This window comes from Haliotis rubra, unplaced genomic scaffold (genome assembly GCF_003918875.1).
Source record: "Haliotis rubra isolate DU_JTF1 unplaced genomic scaffold, ASM391887v1 Scf466, whole genome shotgun sequence".
In the NCBI taxonomy this organism is placed as follows: Eukaryota; Metazoa; Mollusca; class Gastropoda; order Lepetellida; family Haliotidae; genus Haliotis; species Haliotis rubra.
Genome location: NW_025767153.1, coordinates 646982 through 666049, shown reverse-complemented (window position 1 = coordinate 666049; position 19068 = coordinate 646982). Strand labels below are relative to the sequence as shown.

Here is a 19068-nt window from a genome sequence, read left to right as displayed (position 1 = left end):
TGTACTGGTATGTCTATAGGCCCATCAGTCTGTACTGGTATGTCTATAGGCGCATCAGTCTGTTCCGGTATGTCTATAGGCGCATCAGTCTATACCGGTATGTCTATAGGCCCATCAGTCTGTACTGGTATGTCTATAGGCCCATCAGTCTGTACTGGTATGTCTATAGGCCCATCAGTCTGTACTGGTATGTCTATAGGCGCATCACTCTGTTCTGGCAAGTCTATAGGCGCATCAGACTGTTCTTGTATGTCTATATGTTCATCACTCTGTACTATTGTGTCTGTAGTATCATCACTCTGTACTAGTATGTCTGCAGGCGCATCACTCTGTACTGGTATTGCACACTGTTGTGGTAAATGTCTGGGCGTTGTATCCATCTTTCTTTGTAAATCAAGAGGCACATCACGGTGTATTGATACAAACTGCGCTTGATTATCCTCAGTGGTATGAACTGGTGCTGGTATATCCACTGACTCATCCTCTACCTCATTTGCGTCATATTGTATTGGCATATCCAATAGTGTATCCGATTGTGCTGGGGTATCCAGCCACTCCCCACATGGGTTTGGTTCATGTTGAATATAATCAGAATTGACTGACTTATTAGTGGCAAGTGACCAACTTGTATCCGTGGCAACGTTAGATTGTAATAATTCATCTTCATCTGCGTCGGACCATAATTCAGACATCTTGCATAGACCTTAAACCAGAGTACTAAACTAAGGGACTGGCTAATATCACACACTGAATTTGATAACAATAACACTCATCAATAATCAAAGCAAATTAGTTTCAGTTTTAATTAGTTCTGGCAAATAACTTTTATACTGACAGCAAATCTTATAAAGTGAAATACAAGTATATTACCACACTCATGTGTATTATATTTAAGAATTATTTAACAAGTTCTTATTTACTGTTAACAGATATGACTTACCTGTGATGTTTCAGCGGGATTTCCGTACTGTAAATTTTCCAAATACAAACACACAAATAGCTCCTCTCCCAAGGTTCAAAATATACTAACCGTGGCTAGTGTGAAACAAACCTTGTAAACAGCTGGAAGAGGCACGCTTATATATGGCCACAAGAGAATAACAGTAATTAAGACCATCTGACTGCGGAGAGAGGTCCTTATCAGCTGTAAGTCTAAAGAGCCAGAAAATTCCTTCAGCATATCAATTGTATTAACCGGTAAGGGAAATTCTTGCCCGACACCACACAGTCTGCCAGAGGCGACTGCTGCCAGTTAAGGGTTTATGGCATGAGAATATCAAGCGTGGCTACAGCAGTTGAGCAGGACTGAACGGTGTAAATTAATATAACACAACCTGGTCTAAACTGAAAAGAGAGATAATCGATAAGTTGTTTGAACTCTAATGCATAACCACCTAATTAAGCCCCTGATTGCTATGCGCTTTTTTGTATGAGTAACATATCAGTATGCGAGTGCCTTAATACTGTTACCTAAATTTGACAGAATTATTTACTTAATGTGTTCTGAGACTAACCCTTCGATATGTGTGGTTGCAGCGTGGTGTATGTCGCGGGTGTGATTCACTATCGGTTCTGCGACGTCTTTTATCTGTCGACACCTATCGGTAGAGCTTTTAAAGGTGACGACACATCGCTGGAATTTAAATCTGTGGGGAGTTTGTTTAGTCAGGGCAAAGGTATATATTGAGATTTGGTCGTAAGTCTTAAACACGTGAAGATCCGGGTTAGAATTGGTCTTCAGTAACCCATGTTTGTCCTAAGAGGCAACTAACGGGATCGGGTAGTCAGGATCGATGACTTGGTTGACACATGTCATTGTATCCCAAATGTGTAGGTCGATGCACATGCTTGATTCCGCCATATAGCTGGAATACTGCTGAATGCGGCGTTAACCTACCAACCAATGAACCAATCAATCAATCGTAATTCCTAAGTTTCCCTAAATTCTTAAACAAGACCGCCAAAAGTGGCTGATTCGGGCCATCGCTTTATCGCCCTGAGAAATCTAAGCGATATCTTGACAAGGCGATAGTTCGACACGATATTGCGATATGGCGACACGATATAGCAATACAGCCAAAATCGAAATAGTGATATCACGACACGACGTGGGGATGACAAGACACGATATAGGATATGGCAACAACTCGACATGACATTGTGATAACACTACAAGAAATGGCGATACTCACACAAAGTGCCTGAGCGTATCGGCAAATGAACCAGCCAATGAAAGGCTTCGTTACACTTAAGTGCACGCCCACCCGCTCTGACTGGGTTCAGTATCCCGGGTGCTTCGTTTCGAGGGGAGTAATCCCAAGAACAAAATATTGCACTTTTGATTTGCGATTGTACGCTTCTAATTTCGTTTATTTGTTTTTTCATAATCAGCAATGTATATTATATGTCATGAATAAATGATAATTGTGTTTTAATTATTGCTGTGTTTTTTTGAAGTCATAACATTCATTTAAAAAGTGTGATGGATCCAATTGAATGGCCAGAGCTTTCTTCTCAATTTTTGACTGATACTGAAAAGGTGGAGTTTTAATAGATTAGATCCATATAATCCAATCTTTGAGCAAAGTGTAGATTTTGGTCATGATGATGTATATATTGACGAAGACAATGCCTCTGTCGAGCAGCGGGCGTCACATGACTGTACTATTAATAGATTTGGACGCATTTTATTGGATTTGTGTTATGTTTGTCGTCTGTATATATTGAATGGGATAGTTGAAGGCGCTTTGTCAAATGTAAACAACTCAGCTCTCCCTCTATACTCCACGCTTCTCCACATACCTACATGTACACCGCCCTAAGGCTCCTGTGTCACTGCCTTCACTGCTCCCTTCCCAACCTCAACCCAACCCCAAGCCACCCAAGTTAACCCTTTTTCTTTTCTTACTTGGTCCTCTTATCTATAATATGCAGATTAACTGCACCTAATTTATATAACTTCCCCTATGCTTTACCATTGCTTAGCAACCTCATCATTAGATTGTGACAATGATGTGCTCAGTCAAGAGTTTAATGATGTTGATAGGGTTCTGCTGGAATCACCTATTACGGAATATGATATATTGGATGCTGTATCTCGTCCTGAAGTTGGTAAATCTGCTTCAGTTGATTGTGTTATTTCAGAAATGCTGATATACTCATTACTTGACATCATGCCCTTCCTGGTAAAAATGTTTAATCGGCTATCTGATACAGGTCGTTTTTCTTCCGTCTGGGCGCAGTCGATTATCATCCCATTATATAAAAACGGAAATCCGCAGCATCCTGACAATTATAGGGGTATTTCGCTGACTAGTATTCTCGGTAAAACCTGTACATCTAGTATCAACAGTTGGTTAACACTATGGTCGAATATGAGAGATTTAATACCGGAATCTCAAACAGGGTTCAGAAAGGACTACTCAACATTAGATCATATATTTACCTTGTATGCTGCCATTGAGAGATATTTGTGCTTCATGCACGCGAAATGTGTATGTAGCTTTTGTAGATTTCACAAAGGCGTTTGATTCTGTAGATAGAGGTAAAATGTATGGTGCCATAAGATCCCTGTATTTCAATGTAAAATCATGTGTCCGTTGTGGCAATGGTGTAAGTGTCTGTTTCTTCTGCCTTTTCTGTCTACGTCAAGGATGTGTTTTAAGCCCTCTACATTTCTCCTTTGTCTGGTAAACATGGCATCCAACTTTCTCCCGATCTAATCGAACTTTTCATGTTAATATTTGTTGATTCTTGTCCAGTTCTGTAATTGGTCTTCAAAATCAACTGGATATACTTTCAGCGTATACAGATAAATGGCAGATGAGTGTCCTTCATTCTAAGGATCTGATAATAAGACAGCTGGAAGTATCTGAGATAAACGCAAACTTTAGCTTTGTATTGTATGTATTAAAATTAAATAAAATCAGCCAAGTGACATGTTTGTAATGACCATTTAAAGAAAACAGGTAAATAAGTCAAACATTTTTACATTTAGTGTAATTTTCTACACACTGATTCCATTTGTGGACGTTGTTCCATTGTGCGTTAATTAGTTGTGATATGACGCCGAAGTTTAACAGCTGCTAAGGTCTTAAATAATGAGGATGATGAGTTACACAATAGCACCATATTCATGCTGTGCATGCATAGGAGATTACCATTGCATAAAATGTATTTTCATACACCGAATATTATCATTACATGATATCCCTAGAAAGTTTTGGCTTTTTGACTTAAGCTAATACGATACTAATTCAAATACAACATGGACACATAACACTCACACACATATGCGCACATGCCACAGACACACACATTGATCATATAAAGATTAATATATCGCTTTATTGTCATATCGCTCTATCGCCATGTCGCGTAACCATTTCGCATCATCTCAAATTCGCTTTATCGAAGTATCGCTATATCGTTATGTCGCGATATCGCCGTGTCGCCTGTTTATATCGCCATATCGCAGTATCGCCGCATCACTCTATCGCAATATCGCCGTTTCGCCTTTTCGTGTCGTATTATCACAATGTCGTATCGAGGTATCGCCATATCGTGTCGCGTTTTCGCCATATCGTGTCGCGCTTTCGCCATATCGTGTCGTGTTATCTCTATTTTCTTTTTGGCTGTATCGCTATATCGCAATATCGTGTGGTACTATCGCTTTGTCGCGATATCGCCGAGATAAAGCGATGGCCCGAACCAGCCACCATATCATGATCAATGCGCCCAGCCTTCCATATAAACACAAGTTCCCGTTATGAAGACCAATACTAACCCGGATCACCACGGGTCATTTCAATCAGGGACGGTCACGTGCTGTTTACGAGGAATACGAAATACAAATATCTCGAAACAATCTACACCAAGGTGTTGGCATGACGCACGGTGTGTTTATGCTCTAATTCTATGTGAAAATGTATTGTAGACTGCAAATGTTATTCGTACACCGTGGGTAACCTCGCAGTCCCCGGATGTGACTGAGAGAGGGAAGGTTTGGAAGGTGGGTGGCTGGATGGGTGGCCATGGCTGTGTGAGGGAGGGAACGAGCATTAATGATTAAACTTCATCACGAACATCCCCCTTCCCCCACCCTAAAAAAAAAACAAAAAAACAAAACAAACAAAACAAAACAACCCAAAAATAAAAATTTATTAAAATCACTGTTTCTGAGAAACCTCAGGAACACATATCTAAAATAAACGCATATTTTGAATCCATAATATTATACAATTGATCACATTGCTCTCCGTCAAATGCATCCTTCCACCATCTCCATCTTACACTACCAAAAATTCTACCGTGTCCTACATATATTTCATTTCAATATCAAATTTCTCGTCACGATATGGCTGAAATATTGCCGATGTGACGTTAAATATTAACTCACTCACTCACTCACTACCGTGTCCGGGAAGCATGTAAACCTGAAACTACGTGGTGGCCCGAATGCTGTTAATGCTATCTACAACAGCAAAAGTACAATTTAGAAGCACATTTGTAGTAACGATCGACAGCTACGTATGCGTCATATGGGGATTTCACTTGATAAAACAGCTGCCACTAGGTGTCATGTTCCATGTCTCTCCTAGAATCACACTCTAACTGCCACCGGGTCGGGTGTCATGTTTCACGTCTCTTCTAGAAACACGCTCTAACTGCCACCGGGTGTCATGTTTCATGTTTCACCGGTGACATGTTCATCACTAGCATCACGCTATACTACCACCGGGTTTCATGTTTCTACGCTCTAAATGACACGGGTGTCAATGAGTATCGTGCTTCATGTCTCGTCTAGAATGACGCTCCATCTGCCACCGGGTGTCATGTTTTATGGCTCCCCTAGCCTCACGCTCTATTTCCCACCGAGTGTAATGTTTAATGCCTCTCCAAGCAGCGAGCTCTAACCGCCATCGGGTGTCATGTTTCACGTCTCATCTAAAATCACGCTCTAGCTGCTACCGAGTGTCATGTTTCACGTCTCTCCTAGCATCTCGCTCTAAATGCCAGTAGGTGTCGTGCTTCAAGGCCTCCCCTAGCATCCTGCTCTCGTTGCCACCGGGTGTCATGTTTCATGCCTCCCCTGGCATCACGTTCTAACTGCCAGCAGGTGCTTTTTGGGGGCTCTCTCCTAGAATCATGCTCTAACTTCCACCTGGTATCATGTTTCATGGTTCCCTTGGCATCACGCTCTAACTGCCACCGGTGTCATGTTTCCAGGTCATTCAAGCATTTGTATACGTGCTGAAACGTCGGAACTGTATAATCTCTTCCATCATTGTCACTATTGTCGCTGTCGTTACTGTCATTGGATTGTTGTTGTTCGAGTCTATGTTGTGTACTCTCCCCAAAAAAAGAAAAGAAACGCAAATGTGTATTTTCACGAATTTAATCTGCTAACTTTAAAGTGAGATAACACATGTAATTCTGGATCAGTTGCAGCCAGATTTCACAGTATAAAATATCAAATGTCTGATAACACATATAGCTTATAAAATGTTCAATAAGTGAAGGCGTACGTTCACAGTTGGACGTTGTCGTCAATATCTGTGCCGCCATATAGCTGGGATATTGCTGAGTGCGGCGTAAAACTAAACTCACTCACTCACTCTCAATATCTGTTGTGGTCACCACGAGCCCCCAAAACTGCTCTGCACCGTCTCAACATGGGTTGAATGCGTCTTTGAATTCAACCATGGGGAACTCTGGTCCATTCATATTGAATAGCTGCGACAGTTGATCTGCGTCTACGTCGGCGTCACCTCGGTCAAGGTCATCACAAATACTCGATGAGCTTGAGGTCGGGCCATGGAAGCACTGTAGTGTTCTCATTCTTAAGATACTGAATAAAGGCATGTGGTTTGTGAGGCCTGGCATTATCTTCTTGGAACAACTTCATATTGTGGTCAATGACTGGAAAGACGTGAATCCTTAAGTTAAACTGCCCCAAAGACGCACAAAGTTAGATTTCTGCGTGTATGATATGGACCCACGCTAATGAAGCACCCGGATGTACCTACACTGTATCAAGCGGTGCATTTGTAATCCGAGGTATACCACTTCGAGGCCGATCCTGCGTAGAATCGGTCCTATAAACGACTGATGCTACTCTGGTGAAAATTGATGTGACGAGCAGCGACAGATTGACGCTACAGACGTCCAATTGCAATATTTCAATTTACAGCAGTGAATCGCACCATCATGATATATTTTCATTTAGCTAAAAATGACCGTCTAAAAGCAAAATGCCTTATATAGTCAGTGTCCCTGTTTAAGGTTCCTCAAAACTGCACATAACATTTTAATGCACTTTGACACTTTCGAGCACAAACGTGCATAAAGTTTCCGAAAAGCATCTTTGCGCTGTTCGTGAATCTATGGAGATGTTTGACAAAATTTCATTGTAATGTACATGAATTTAATTTTAATGCCTATAGACACTCCAAAAACTGTGAAACTGCGTTTTGTAGTTCCTGTGTGACTGAACAAGGAGATGAATTGCATGTTACATTAGTATGTCCTCTTTACAATGGGTATCGAGTTAGATATTTACCTAAATACTGTAATATAATAATACTATAATACTTCATGTTCAAATGTTTATTGAACTGATGAGAACAAGTGATAAGAATGCACTCTTAAGACTTGGTATCTTACTTAAAAAGTATCTGTACTGCTATAGAAACATAAAATCTCCGTGAAACCATAATCATATCTAGTGATGTAATAAGATTTATATGCATGTTTTTGTTTAATTGTTTTAAAAATGTTGTACCGATGGTGGCCTCATGTCCATCTATACTAGATAATTGATGATGATGATGATGATGATGATGATGATGATGATGATGATGACTGACTGACTGACTGAGTTTTGGTTTTACGCCGCTTTTAGCAATATTCCAGCAACATCACGGAGGGGAACACCAGAAATGGGCTTCACACATTTACCCATGTGGGGATTCGAACCCAGGTCTTCGGCGTGACGAGCCAACGCTTTAACCACTAGGCTACCCCAGAGCCCGATAATGATGACGACGACGACGACGACGACGACGACGACGACGACGACGATGATGATGATGATGATGATGATGATGATGATGATCTAAAATACCAGTCAAAAACGTGGAGGCAATCTGAAGCGTTAATTAACAATGTATCACTTTAGGACAAACATATCATAATGAATAACTCAAATCTAGTCACGTTGCATGTGAGTTATAATAATGATCACGCTTTTGAATAATACAAGTTCCTTGTGTGACTTGTAGGCGTGGGGCTATAAAGCCTGTCAGACAGCGTCCCTCTCTCAGTGTCCTTGCCTGCATCATGACCGACACACAACGCCTGCTAGCAATCACCTTCGTCGTTGCAGCCCTCGCAAGCACAGCTTATGGGTAAGTTCAAATGTCTTTTCTATTTCTAGTCTTAATTACAGGACTGCAGTAGTAATTCATCCGGTGTAGACTGGTTGAAACTGACACAAGTTGTCATGTTAAGTGAGTAGCACTTTCCAAATTAACCGGTATCCGTGCATCTGGAGTAAGTGAATATGGATTTCACTTTTATCACCAAACCTAGCAATGTCTGTGGACACAAATGTAGGGAATTGAACCCGAGTCTTCGGGCTGAAGATCAAACTCGTAACCTCTTGGCTATCTGACTGATCATTCATTGTAGTGCAAGTATCATAATGGTAATCTTGTGGCGATATCGAAAATGTCTAGAATATTTGCCCCTTTAGATTAACGATTCATCAGAAGACCAGAGAAGAAATACTGCACCGTAAATAACATAAACACAGACCGTTAAGTCGAGTTAATAACAAATCTCAACTTTTCGCCCAAACATAATCCACTGGGCGTAATAGGCTAAATAGCGGTAAAATTGATATAAATGGATCCCTGAAAATCAGTGCTGACACCAGGTGTTCGCGAAAGTGTATTTATGCCTGTACTGCAGGACCATGTTGCATCCTTCAATTATTGGCACAAAGGTTAAACTATTTTATAAATCGTCTATTTTCTAATATAGTTTATTTCTTTTGATTGTTATGAACACAATTGATTGTTGTTTTAAATGTATTTGTATTTTTTATAGAAATAGCAAAATATGTTTCCGCACCCTAATAAGGTGTGAACTTATATTTTTTAAAGATAAGTGACCTCTTCCTTGTAAATTCATATTAAATCCCTCTCTTTATATATATATATAAGAAGAAGTTTCTGAAATAATCACACGACACGGATCTTCTCCAACATGTACTACTGTACGCTCGGTATTCTCATCACTTTCTTTGTATATATCTATATATATACATAAGTATAAATTCAATTTCTGCCAATTCGTGGTAAATTTGATCAATTCACTCGAGAATATTTAAGAATACAGTTCGCTCTACCCGTACGTACAGTTATAGAGTACACTTTTGCTCTGAACTATTATAGTTAAAGTAAGAGGAAGTCCTCGTACTTCAACTATAACAGTTCCGGAGAAAATTGAACTTTATTACACTATACAGGGGGGAAGATATACCCAAGCGTCCTCGTAAAGGAGGATGGCGTAATGACTTAATCGCCCGATCTTACTGTCGGCCCCTTGATCTTTTAGAAGCTTTTAGAATTACAAATCAGCCTGTCATTTTATCAATATTTCACCCATCATCCCTCGTCTACCCTCGTCAGGCTCTGCGCCATTATTAGGTGGAGTGATAAATATAGAAGCATCAGCACGATCTTCTTCCTCGATGATTCTCACAACATCATGCGCACTTTAAATTCTGCAAAGATTATACATTAATCATGGTGCTTCATAACAATAAGTTGTTAATCATGTAACTTCAGTACCATTCCGCTATCCGACATTAATAATTTAAGACGAAATTATATGTTTGCATTTTAGGTCGTGTAATCACTAAAACAGTTTCTTTCAAGTATGACTTGATATCTATAAATGAAACCACTTGGGACCTTCAATACGATGCACTCTATTGAGGTGCGCTTAAAATCATATATTTTTATCATCCTTGCACAAATGAGGTGTATTTGTTCAGGTTCATTACTCAAAAGAGAATATTTATATGCAAAACATAGATAATTAAGGAAGATACAATAAAAAAGGTACATTGGCAGAATGAGTGAGTGAGTTAATATTTAACATGACACCGGCAATATCTCAGCCATGTCGTGACGAGAACAATTTAATTCATATCAATATTAAAATCAATAATTTTAGAACACAAACATATCTGTCATCGAAGGACAGTAAAACTACTAGAGTATCGCAGCTCTTAATTTAGAACTAGTACGCTATCATAAAAAAATATATCACAAAAGACAACAGTACAATATAAATACGGGTTATAGATCACCAGCAACTGAAGGCTGATCACCATACTATGGACCATGGACACTGACAGAATATTGTCATTATCAATCACCAGCCAATCGCAGTACTTGAAGTGCGGATTCTGTATTGAAACGGCGTTAGAATATTACAACAGGCGTTTAATAGATGAAATACGAAAGACGTGGTCATTCTATAAAGTCAATTCTCTGAAATTCAGTTTACTAGGATACACAAGGAAGTGTTATCGGCATTAGTTGGTCAGCGTGAGCACAAGTGACTCATCCACGTTGTGTAGACAGGAGACACTGACTTAAGAGGATATGACAAATATCCTGAACACAAGGATCTGAGTGGCCTGGTTGGTGTCTGGCTGGTGGAGATCTTATAACAGTGTTACATATGATCAATTGTCACGTAACTATCCACTATACAAACTGCACGGCTAACGTTGCATCCGTATTGCTCTAGAGTAATGACAGGCGACATACTAAAGGGACGTGGATGGTCAAAGTCATACAGTCTGCAATAAGGGTAGCTATATATACACCCGAGCATTAATCAAGCACCACCGTATTTTGAAAATATGATGTGAAGCTACAGAAAAGTTACGGTATAGCCATCAATTTAATCAACCTGTAGTTAAAGAAGTTTTAGCCACTGACAATTTTACAAATGCCGTAACCTTTTCTATTCTTTATGAAAGAATATGTTGATGAAAATGTGATGTGACTGAATTTTTGAAAATAAAAATTCTGTTACATACCAAGACGACATTTACACACCAAGTAAGCTTTAATTATGCACAATCAGGAAGAACCCGAACGTCAAAGATTCAGACCTTTTTCCAACAATTCAGATTGCTAATTGACAAATACTGAAAAAGGCCACATAAATAAGATTTTGGGATAATTTTTTTTATGATTTGGGGTTTATTGTAATGAATGAACACTTCTCCTTGACGGATACTGATAATTACAGCTAAAATCTGTCTGTTTTGTATGTAAAGCAACTTTTACTGCATTTTAAAATTTACCTTGTTTTAGTTTGACAGTAACTTTTCCTAAATCTTAGTTTACATACTTTCATCCATTTACAATAAATAACGAATTTATAGGCCACACAATAATCAATTATTACTTTCACTTTTCAACTTTGGAAAAAGTTTAGAATTTCATTTCAGACAAAATCGATTGGTAAACATACAGAGTGGTGCTTATTATATGCACAGATGTATACAAACATGCTGTATCACATTGGTTTGTTGCTAAACGCCGCTCTCGGCAATATTCCGGTTATATGGCGGCTGTCTGTAAATAATCAAGTCTGGATCAGACAATCCAGTGAACAACAGTATGAGTATCAATCTACGCTATTGGTATATGATGATATGTGTCAACCACGTAAGCGAGCTTGACCACCCGATCCCGTTAGTCGCCTCGCATACTGTATGTAATGGTAGTAGCTAACTACAGACATGCTATACCACATAGTTCAATGTGAAGATCTTACTGTCTGTAATGGTGGTAGCTAACTACAGACATGCTATACCACATCGTTCAATATGAAGATCTTACTGTCTGTAATGGTAGTAGCTAACTACAGACATGCTATACCACATAGTTCAATGTGAAGATCTTATTGTCTGTAATGGCGGTAGCTAATTTCAGACATGCTATACCACATAGTTCAATGTGAAGATCTTACTGTATGTAATGGCGGTAGCTAATTTCAGACATGCTATACCACATAGTTCAATGTGAAGATCTTACTGTGTGTAATGGCGGTTGCTAATTTCAGACATCCTATAACGCGTAGTTCAATGTGAAGATCTTCCTGTTTGTAATGGCGGTAGCTAACTTCAGACATGCTATACCACATAGTTCAATGTGAAGATCTTACTGTCTGTAATGGCGGTAGCTAATTTCAGACATGCTATACCACATAGTTCAATGTGAAGATCTTACTGTCTGTAATGGCGGTAGCTAATTTCAGACATGCTATACCACATAGTTCAATGTGAAGATCTTACTGTCTGTAATGGCGGTAATTTCTAATTTCAGACATGCTATACCACATAGTTCAATGTGAAGATCTTACTGTCTGTAATGGCGGTAGCTAATTTCAGACATGCTATACCACATAGTTCAATGTGAAGATCTTACTGTCTGTAATGGCGGTAGCTAATTTCAGACATGCTATACCACATAGTTCAATGTGAAGATCTTACTGTCTGTAATGGCGGTAGCTAACTACAGACATGCTATACCACATATTTCAATGTGAAGATCTTACTGTCTACAATGGTAGTACCTAACTACAGACATGCTATACCACATAGTTCAATGTGAAGATCTCACTGTCTGTAATGGCGGTAGCTAACTACAGACATGCTATACCACATAGTTCAATGTGAAGATCTTACTGTCTGTAATGGCGGTAGCTAATTTCAGACATGCTATACCACATAGTTCAATGTGAAGATCTTACTGTCTGTAATGGCGGTAGCTAATTTCAGACATGCTATACCACATAGTTCAATGTGAAGATCTTACTGTCTGTAATGGCGGTAGCTAATTTCAGACATGCTATACCACATAGTTCAATGTGAAGATCTTACTGTCTGTAATGGCGGTAGCTAATTTCAGACATGCTATACCACATAGTTCAATGTGAAGATCTTACTGTCTGTAATGGCGGTAGCTAATTTCAGACATGCTATACCACATAGTTCAATGTGAAGATCTTACTGTCTGTAATGGTGGTAGCTAATTTCAGACATGCTATACCACATAGTTCAATGTGAAGATCTTACTGTCTGTAATGGCGGTAGCTAATTTCAGACATGCTATACCACATAGTTCAATGTGAAGATCTTACTGTCTGTAATGGCGGTAGCTAACTACAGACATGCTATACCACATAGTTCAATGTGAAGATCTTACTGTCTGTAATGGCGGTAGCTAATTTCAGACATGCTATACCACATAGTTCAATGTGAAGATCTTACTGTCTGTAATGGCGGTAGCTAATTTCAGACATGCTATACCACATAGTTCAATGTGAAGATCTTACTGTCTGTAATGGCGGTAGCTAATTTCAGACATGCTATACCACATAGTTCAATGTGAAGATCTTACTGTCTGTAATGGCGGTAGCTAATTTCAGACATGCTATACCACATAGTTCAATGTGAAGATCTTACTGTGTGTAATGGCGGTAGCTAATTTCAGACATGCTATACCACATAGTTCAATGTGAAGATCTTACTGTCTGTAATGGCGGTAGCTAACTACAGACATGCTATACCACATAGTTCAATGTGAAGATCTTACTGTCTGTAATGGTAGTAGCTAACTACAGACATGCTATACCACATAGTTCAATGTGAAGATCTTACTGTCTGTAATGGCGGTAGCTAATTTCAGACATGCTATACCACATAGTTCAATGTGAAGATCTTACTAGTCTGTAATGGCGGTAGCTAATTTCAGACATGCTATACCACATAGTTCAATGTGAAGATCTTACTGTCTGTAATGGCGGTAGCTAATTTCAGACATGCTATACCACATAGTTCAATGTGAAGATCTTACTGTCTGTAATGGCGGTAGCTAATTTCAGACATGCTATACCACATAGTTCAATGTGAAGATCTTACTGTCTGTAATGGCGGTAGCTAATTTCAGACATGCTATACCACATAGTTCAATGTGAAGATCTTACTGTCTGTCTGTAAATGGCGGTAGCTATACCATTTCAGACATGCTATACCAGCATAGTTCAATGTGAAGATCTTACTGTCTGTAATGGCGGTAGCTAATTTCAGACATGCTATACCACATAGTTCAATGTGAAGATCTTACTGTCTGTAATGGCGGTAGCTAATTTCAGACATGCTATACCACATAGTTCAATGTGAAGATCTTACTGTCTGTAATGGCGGTAGCTAATTTCAGACATGCTATACCACATAGTTCAATGTGAAGATCTTACTGTGTGAAGATCTTACTGTAATGGCGGTAGCTAATTTCAGACATGCTATACCACATAGTTCAATGTGAAGATCTTACTGTCTGTAATGGCGGTAGCTAATTTCAGACATGCTATACCACATAGTTCAATGTGAAGATCTTACTGTCTGTAATGGCGGTAGCTAATTTCAGACATGCTATACCACATAGTTCAATGTGAAGATCTTACTGTCTGTAATGGCGGTAGCTAATTTCATACAATGTGAAGATCTTACTGTACCACATACCACATAGTTCAATGTGAAGATCTTACTGTCTGTAATGGCGGTAGCTAATTTCAGACATGCTATACCACATAGTTCAATGTGAAGATCTTATCTTACCACTACTGTCTGTATATGCTATACCACATAGTTCAATGTGAAGATCTTACTGTCTGTAATGGCGGTAGCTAATTTCAGACATGCTATACCACATAGTTCAATGTGAAGATCTTACTGTCTGTAATGGCGGTAGCTAATTTCAGACATGCTATACCACATAGTTCAATGTGAAGATCTTACTGTCTGTAATGGCGGTAGCTAATTTCAGACATGCTATACCACATAGTTCAATGTGAAGATCTTACTGTCTGTAATGGTGGTGGCTAACTACAGACATGCTATACCACATAGTTCAATGTGAAGATCTTACTGTCTGTAATGGCGGTAGCTAATTTCAGACATGCTATACCACATAGTTCAATGTGAAGATCTTACTGTCTGTAATGGCGGTAGCTAATTTCAGACATGCTATACCACATAGTTCAATGTGAAGATCTTACTGTCTGTAATGGCGGTAGCTAATTTCAGACATGCTATACCACATAGTTCAATGTGAAGATCTTACTGTCTGTAATGGCGGTAGCTAATTTCAGACATGCTATACCACATAGTTCAATGTGAAGATCTTACTGTCTGTAATGGTGGTAGCTAATTTCAGACATGCTATACCACATAGTTCAATGTGAAGATCTTACTGTCTGTAATGGCGGTAGCTAATTTCAGACATGCTATACCACATAGTTCAATGTGAAGATCTTACTGTCTGTAATGGCGGTAGCTAATTTCAGACATGCTATACCACATAGTTCAATGTGAAGATCTTACTGTCTGTAATGGCGGTAGCTAATTTCAGACATGCTATACCACATAGTTCAATGTGAAGATCTTACTGTCTGTAATGGCGGTAGCTAATTTCAGACATGCTATACCACATAGTTCAATGTGAAGATCTTACTGTCTGTAATGGCGGTAGCTAATTTCAGACATGCTATACCACATAGTTCAATGTGAAGATCTTACTGTCTGTAATGGCGGTAGCTAATTTCAGACATGCTATACCACATAGTTCAATGTGAAGATCTTACTGTCTGTAATGGCGGTAGCTAATTTCAGACATGCTATACCACATAGTTCAATGTGAAGATCTTACTGTCTGTAATGGCGGTAGCTAATTTCAGACATGCTATACCACATAGTTCAATGTGAAGATCTTACTGTCTGTAATGGCGGTAGCTAATTTCAGACATGCTATACCACATAGTTCAATGTGAAGATCTTACTTACTGTAATGTAAATGGCGGTAGCTAATTTCAGACATGCTATACCACATAGTTCAATGTGAAGATCTTACTGTCTGTAATGGCGGTAGCTAATTTCAGACATGCTATACCACATAGTTCAATGTGAAGATCTTACTGTCTGTAATGGCGGTAGCTAATTTCAGACATGCTATACCACATAGTTCAATGTGAAGATCTTACTGTCTGTAATGGCGGTAGCTAATTTCAGACATGCTATACCACATAGTTCAATGTGAAGATCTTACTGTCTGTAATGGCGGTAGCTATATTTCAGGCGGTACATTTCAGACATGCTATACCACATAGTTCAATGTGAAGATCTTACTGTCTGTAATGGCGGTAGCTAATTTCAGACATGCTATACCACATAGTTCAATGTGAAGATCTTACTGTCTGTAATGGCGGTAGCTAATTTCAGACATGCTATACCACATAGTTCAATGTGAAGATCTTACTGTCTGTAATGGCGGTAGCTAATTTCAGACATGCTATACCACATAGTTCAATGTGAAGATCTTACTGTCTGTAATGGCGGTAGCTAATTAATTTCAGACATGCTATACCACATAGTTCAATGTGAAGATCTTACTGTCTGTAATGGCGGTAGCTAATTTCAGACATGCTATACCACATAGTTCAATGTGAAGATCTTACTGTCTGTAATGGCGGTAGCTAATTTCAGACATGCTATACCACATAGTTCAATGTGAAGATCTTACTGTCTGTAATGGCGGTAGCTAATTTCAGACATGCTATACCACATAGTTCAATGTGAAGATCTTACTGTCTGTAATGGCGGTAGCTAATTTCAGACATGCTATACCACATAGTTCAATGTGAAGATCTTACTGTCTGTAATGGCGGTAGCTAATTTCAGACATGCTATACCACATAGTTCAATGTGAAGATCTTACTGTCTGTAATGGCGGTAGCTAATTTCAGACATGCTATACCACATAGTTCAATGTGAAGATCTTACTGTCTGTAATGGCGGTAGCTAATTAATTTCAGACATGAAGATCTATACTGTCTGTAATGGCATAGTTCAATGTGAAGAAGATCTTACTGTCTGTAATGGCGGTAGCTAATTTCAGACATGCTATACCACATAGTTCAATGTGAAGATCTTACTGTCTGTAATGGCGGTAGCTAATTTCAGACATGCTATACCACATAGTTCAATGTGAAGATCTTACTGTCTGTAATGGCGGTAGCTAATTTCAGACATGCTATACCACATAGTTCAATGTGAAGATCTTACTGTCTGTAATGGCGGTAGCTAATTTCAGACATGCTATACCACATAGTTCAATGTGAAGATCTTACTGTCTGTAATGGCGGTAGCTAATTTCAGACATGCTATACCACATAGTTCAATGTGAAGATCTTACTGTCTGTAATGGCGGTAGCTAATTTCAGACATGCTATACCACATAGTTCAATGTGAAGATCTTACTGTCTGTAATGGCGGTAGCTAATTTCAGACATGCTATACCACTTACTGTCATAGTTCAATGTGAAGATCTTACTGTCTGTAATGGCGGTAGCTAATTTCAGACATGCTATACCACATAGTTCAATGTGAAGATCTTACTGTCTGTAATGGCGGTAGCTAATTTCAGACATGCTATACCACATAGTTCAATGTGAAGATCTTACTGTCTGTAATGGCGGTAGCTAATTTCAGACATGCTATACCACATAGTTCAATGTGAAGATCTTACTGTCTGTAATGGCGGTAGCTAATTTCAGACATGCTATACCACATAGTTCAATGTGAAGATCTTACTGTCTGTAATGGTGGTGGCTAACTACAGACATGCTATACCACATAGTTCAATGTGAAGATCTTACTGTCTGTACTGGCGACAGCTATTTTCAGACATGCTATACAACAAAGTTCAATGTGAAGATCTTACTGTCTGTAATGTTGGTGGCTAACTACAGACATGCTATACCACAAAGATCAATGTGAAGATCTTACTATGTGTAATGGCGGCAGCTAACTACAGACATTTTATACCACATAGTTCGGTGTGAAGGTTGTACTGTCTGTAATGGCTGTAGTTATGTACACATATTCTACACCCTGATGACAAAGGTGTAAGTAGCTAATCTCTCCTATTAAAAATAGAGAAATTGAATATCAAGGGGAACTCTCTCCGTTGTTTAATGTTTTAGTTAGACTGGGCAGTGTCTATATCAACGGAAGATAGTCAGATTTCATAAGAGAAATATATTTATCAATATGAGGGTTATTACAAATATACCTGGGCAGTGTTCTTTATTGTACATCATCGAGAGCTGTACATAAGACAGTATGAAATTCGTCCACATATACAAATACCTAAAAATAAATCATGGCTGAAGGCACTTGACTTGCTGAAAGTGGTTTCTACTACAAAGTGGGGAGGGGACCAAACTACCCTCCTACACTTATACAAATCACTCATCCGCTCGAAACCTGATTACGGCTCCATTACCATTATCAGACAACCTGTAACAACAACCTTAAGCTGTTTAATTCTGTCCACCACCAAGGTCTAAGACTTTGCCTTGGATCATTTAGAACGTCTGTTAATAGTCTCCACGTCGAGGCCAATAAGCCGTGTCTAAAACAACGCCGTATAAAATTATATTTACAGTATATCACTAACTTATATTCTAGCCTTTAACCACAACAATGTTCTGTTTCCACACAATCAAACTCCTCAGCAACGAACCTGTTTCAGGCTCACTCTACTCTACTCACTAGACAGTGGGCTGTTCCATTATACCCGAACGTGTTACCCTAAACAACCGACAGTGTCTTTAATCCCCTGTATGAGGATCTGTACAACAAGAAGTCCTCTCTTATTCCGCCTCTAGGAAAACGAATCAAACATTTCCTTCTTTCTGCTGCTGGCATTGAGCTACAAAATATATCTCCATCACCACTACATCCACTTGTGATTGAAATTGTTGAATTATATAATGATCTTGCTACTGGCCAATACGACATCGTTCTCTGTTGGTTACCCAGCCACGTTGGTATTTCTGATAACACAATGGCATATTCTGCTCCCAAGGCAGCACTCAACAAGTCTTTGACACCACTCCCAATACCATACTCTG

At 39.1% G+C, this 19068-nt stretch overlaps 1 protein-coding gene across 1 annotated transcript in view; it reads left to right on the top strand.

Annotated features, from left to right (window-relative positions):
- The first annotated feature begins 8297 nt into the window (after window positions 1–8297).
- The window catches only part of LOC124290451, a 52966-nt gene continuing 42195 nt past the window's right edge, over window positions 8298–19068 (top strand). The window contains 1 exon segment of the mRNA XM_046727156.1: window positions 8298–8408. Coding sequence (XP_046583112.1) covers window positions 8341–8408 — 68 coding nt within the window. The 5' untranslated portion in view covers window positions 8298–8340.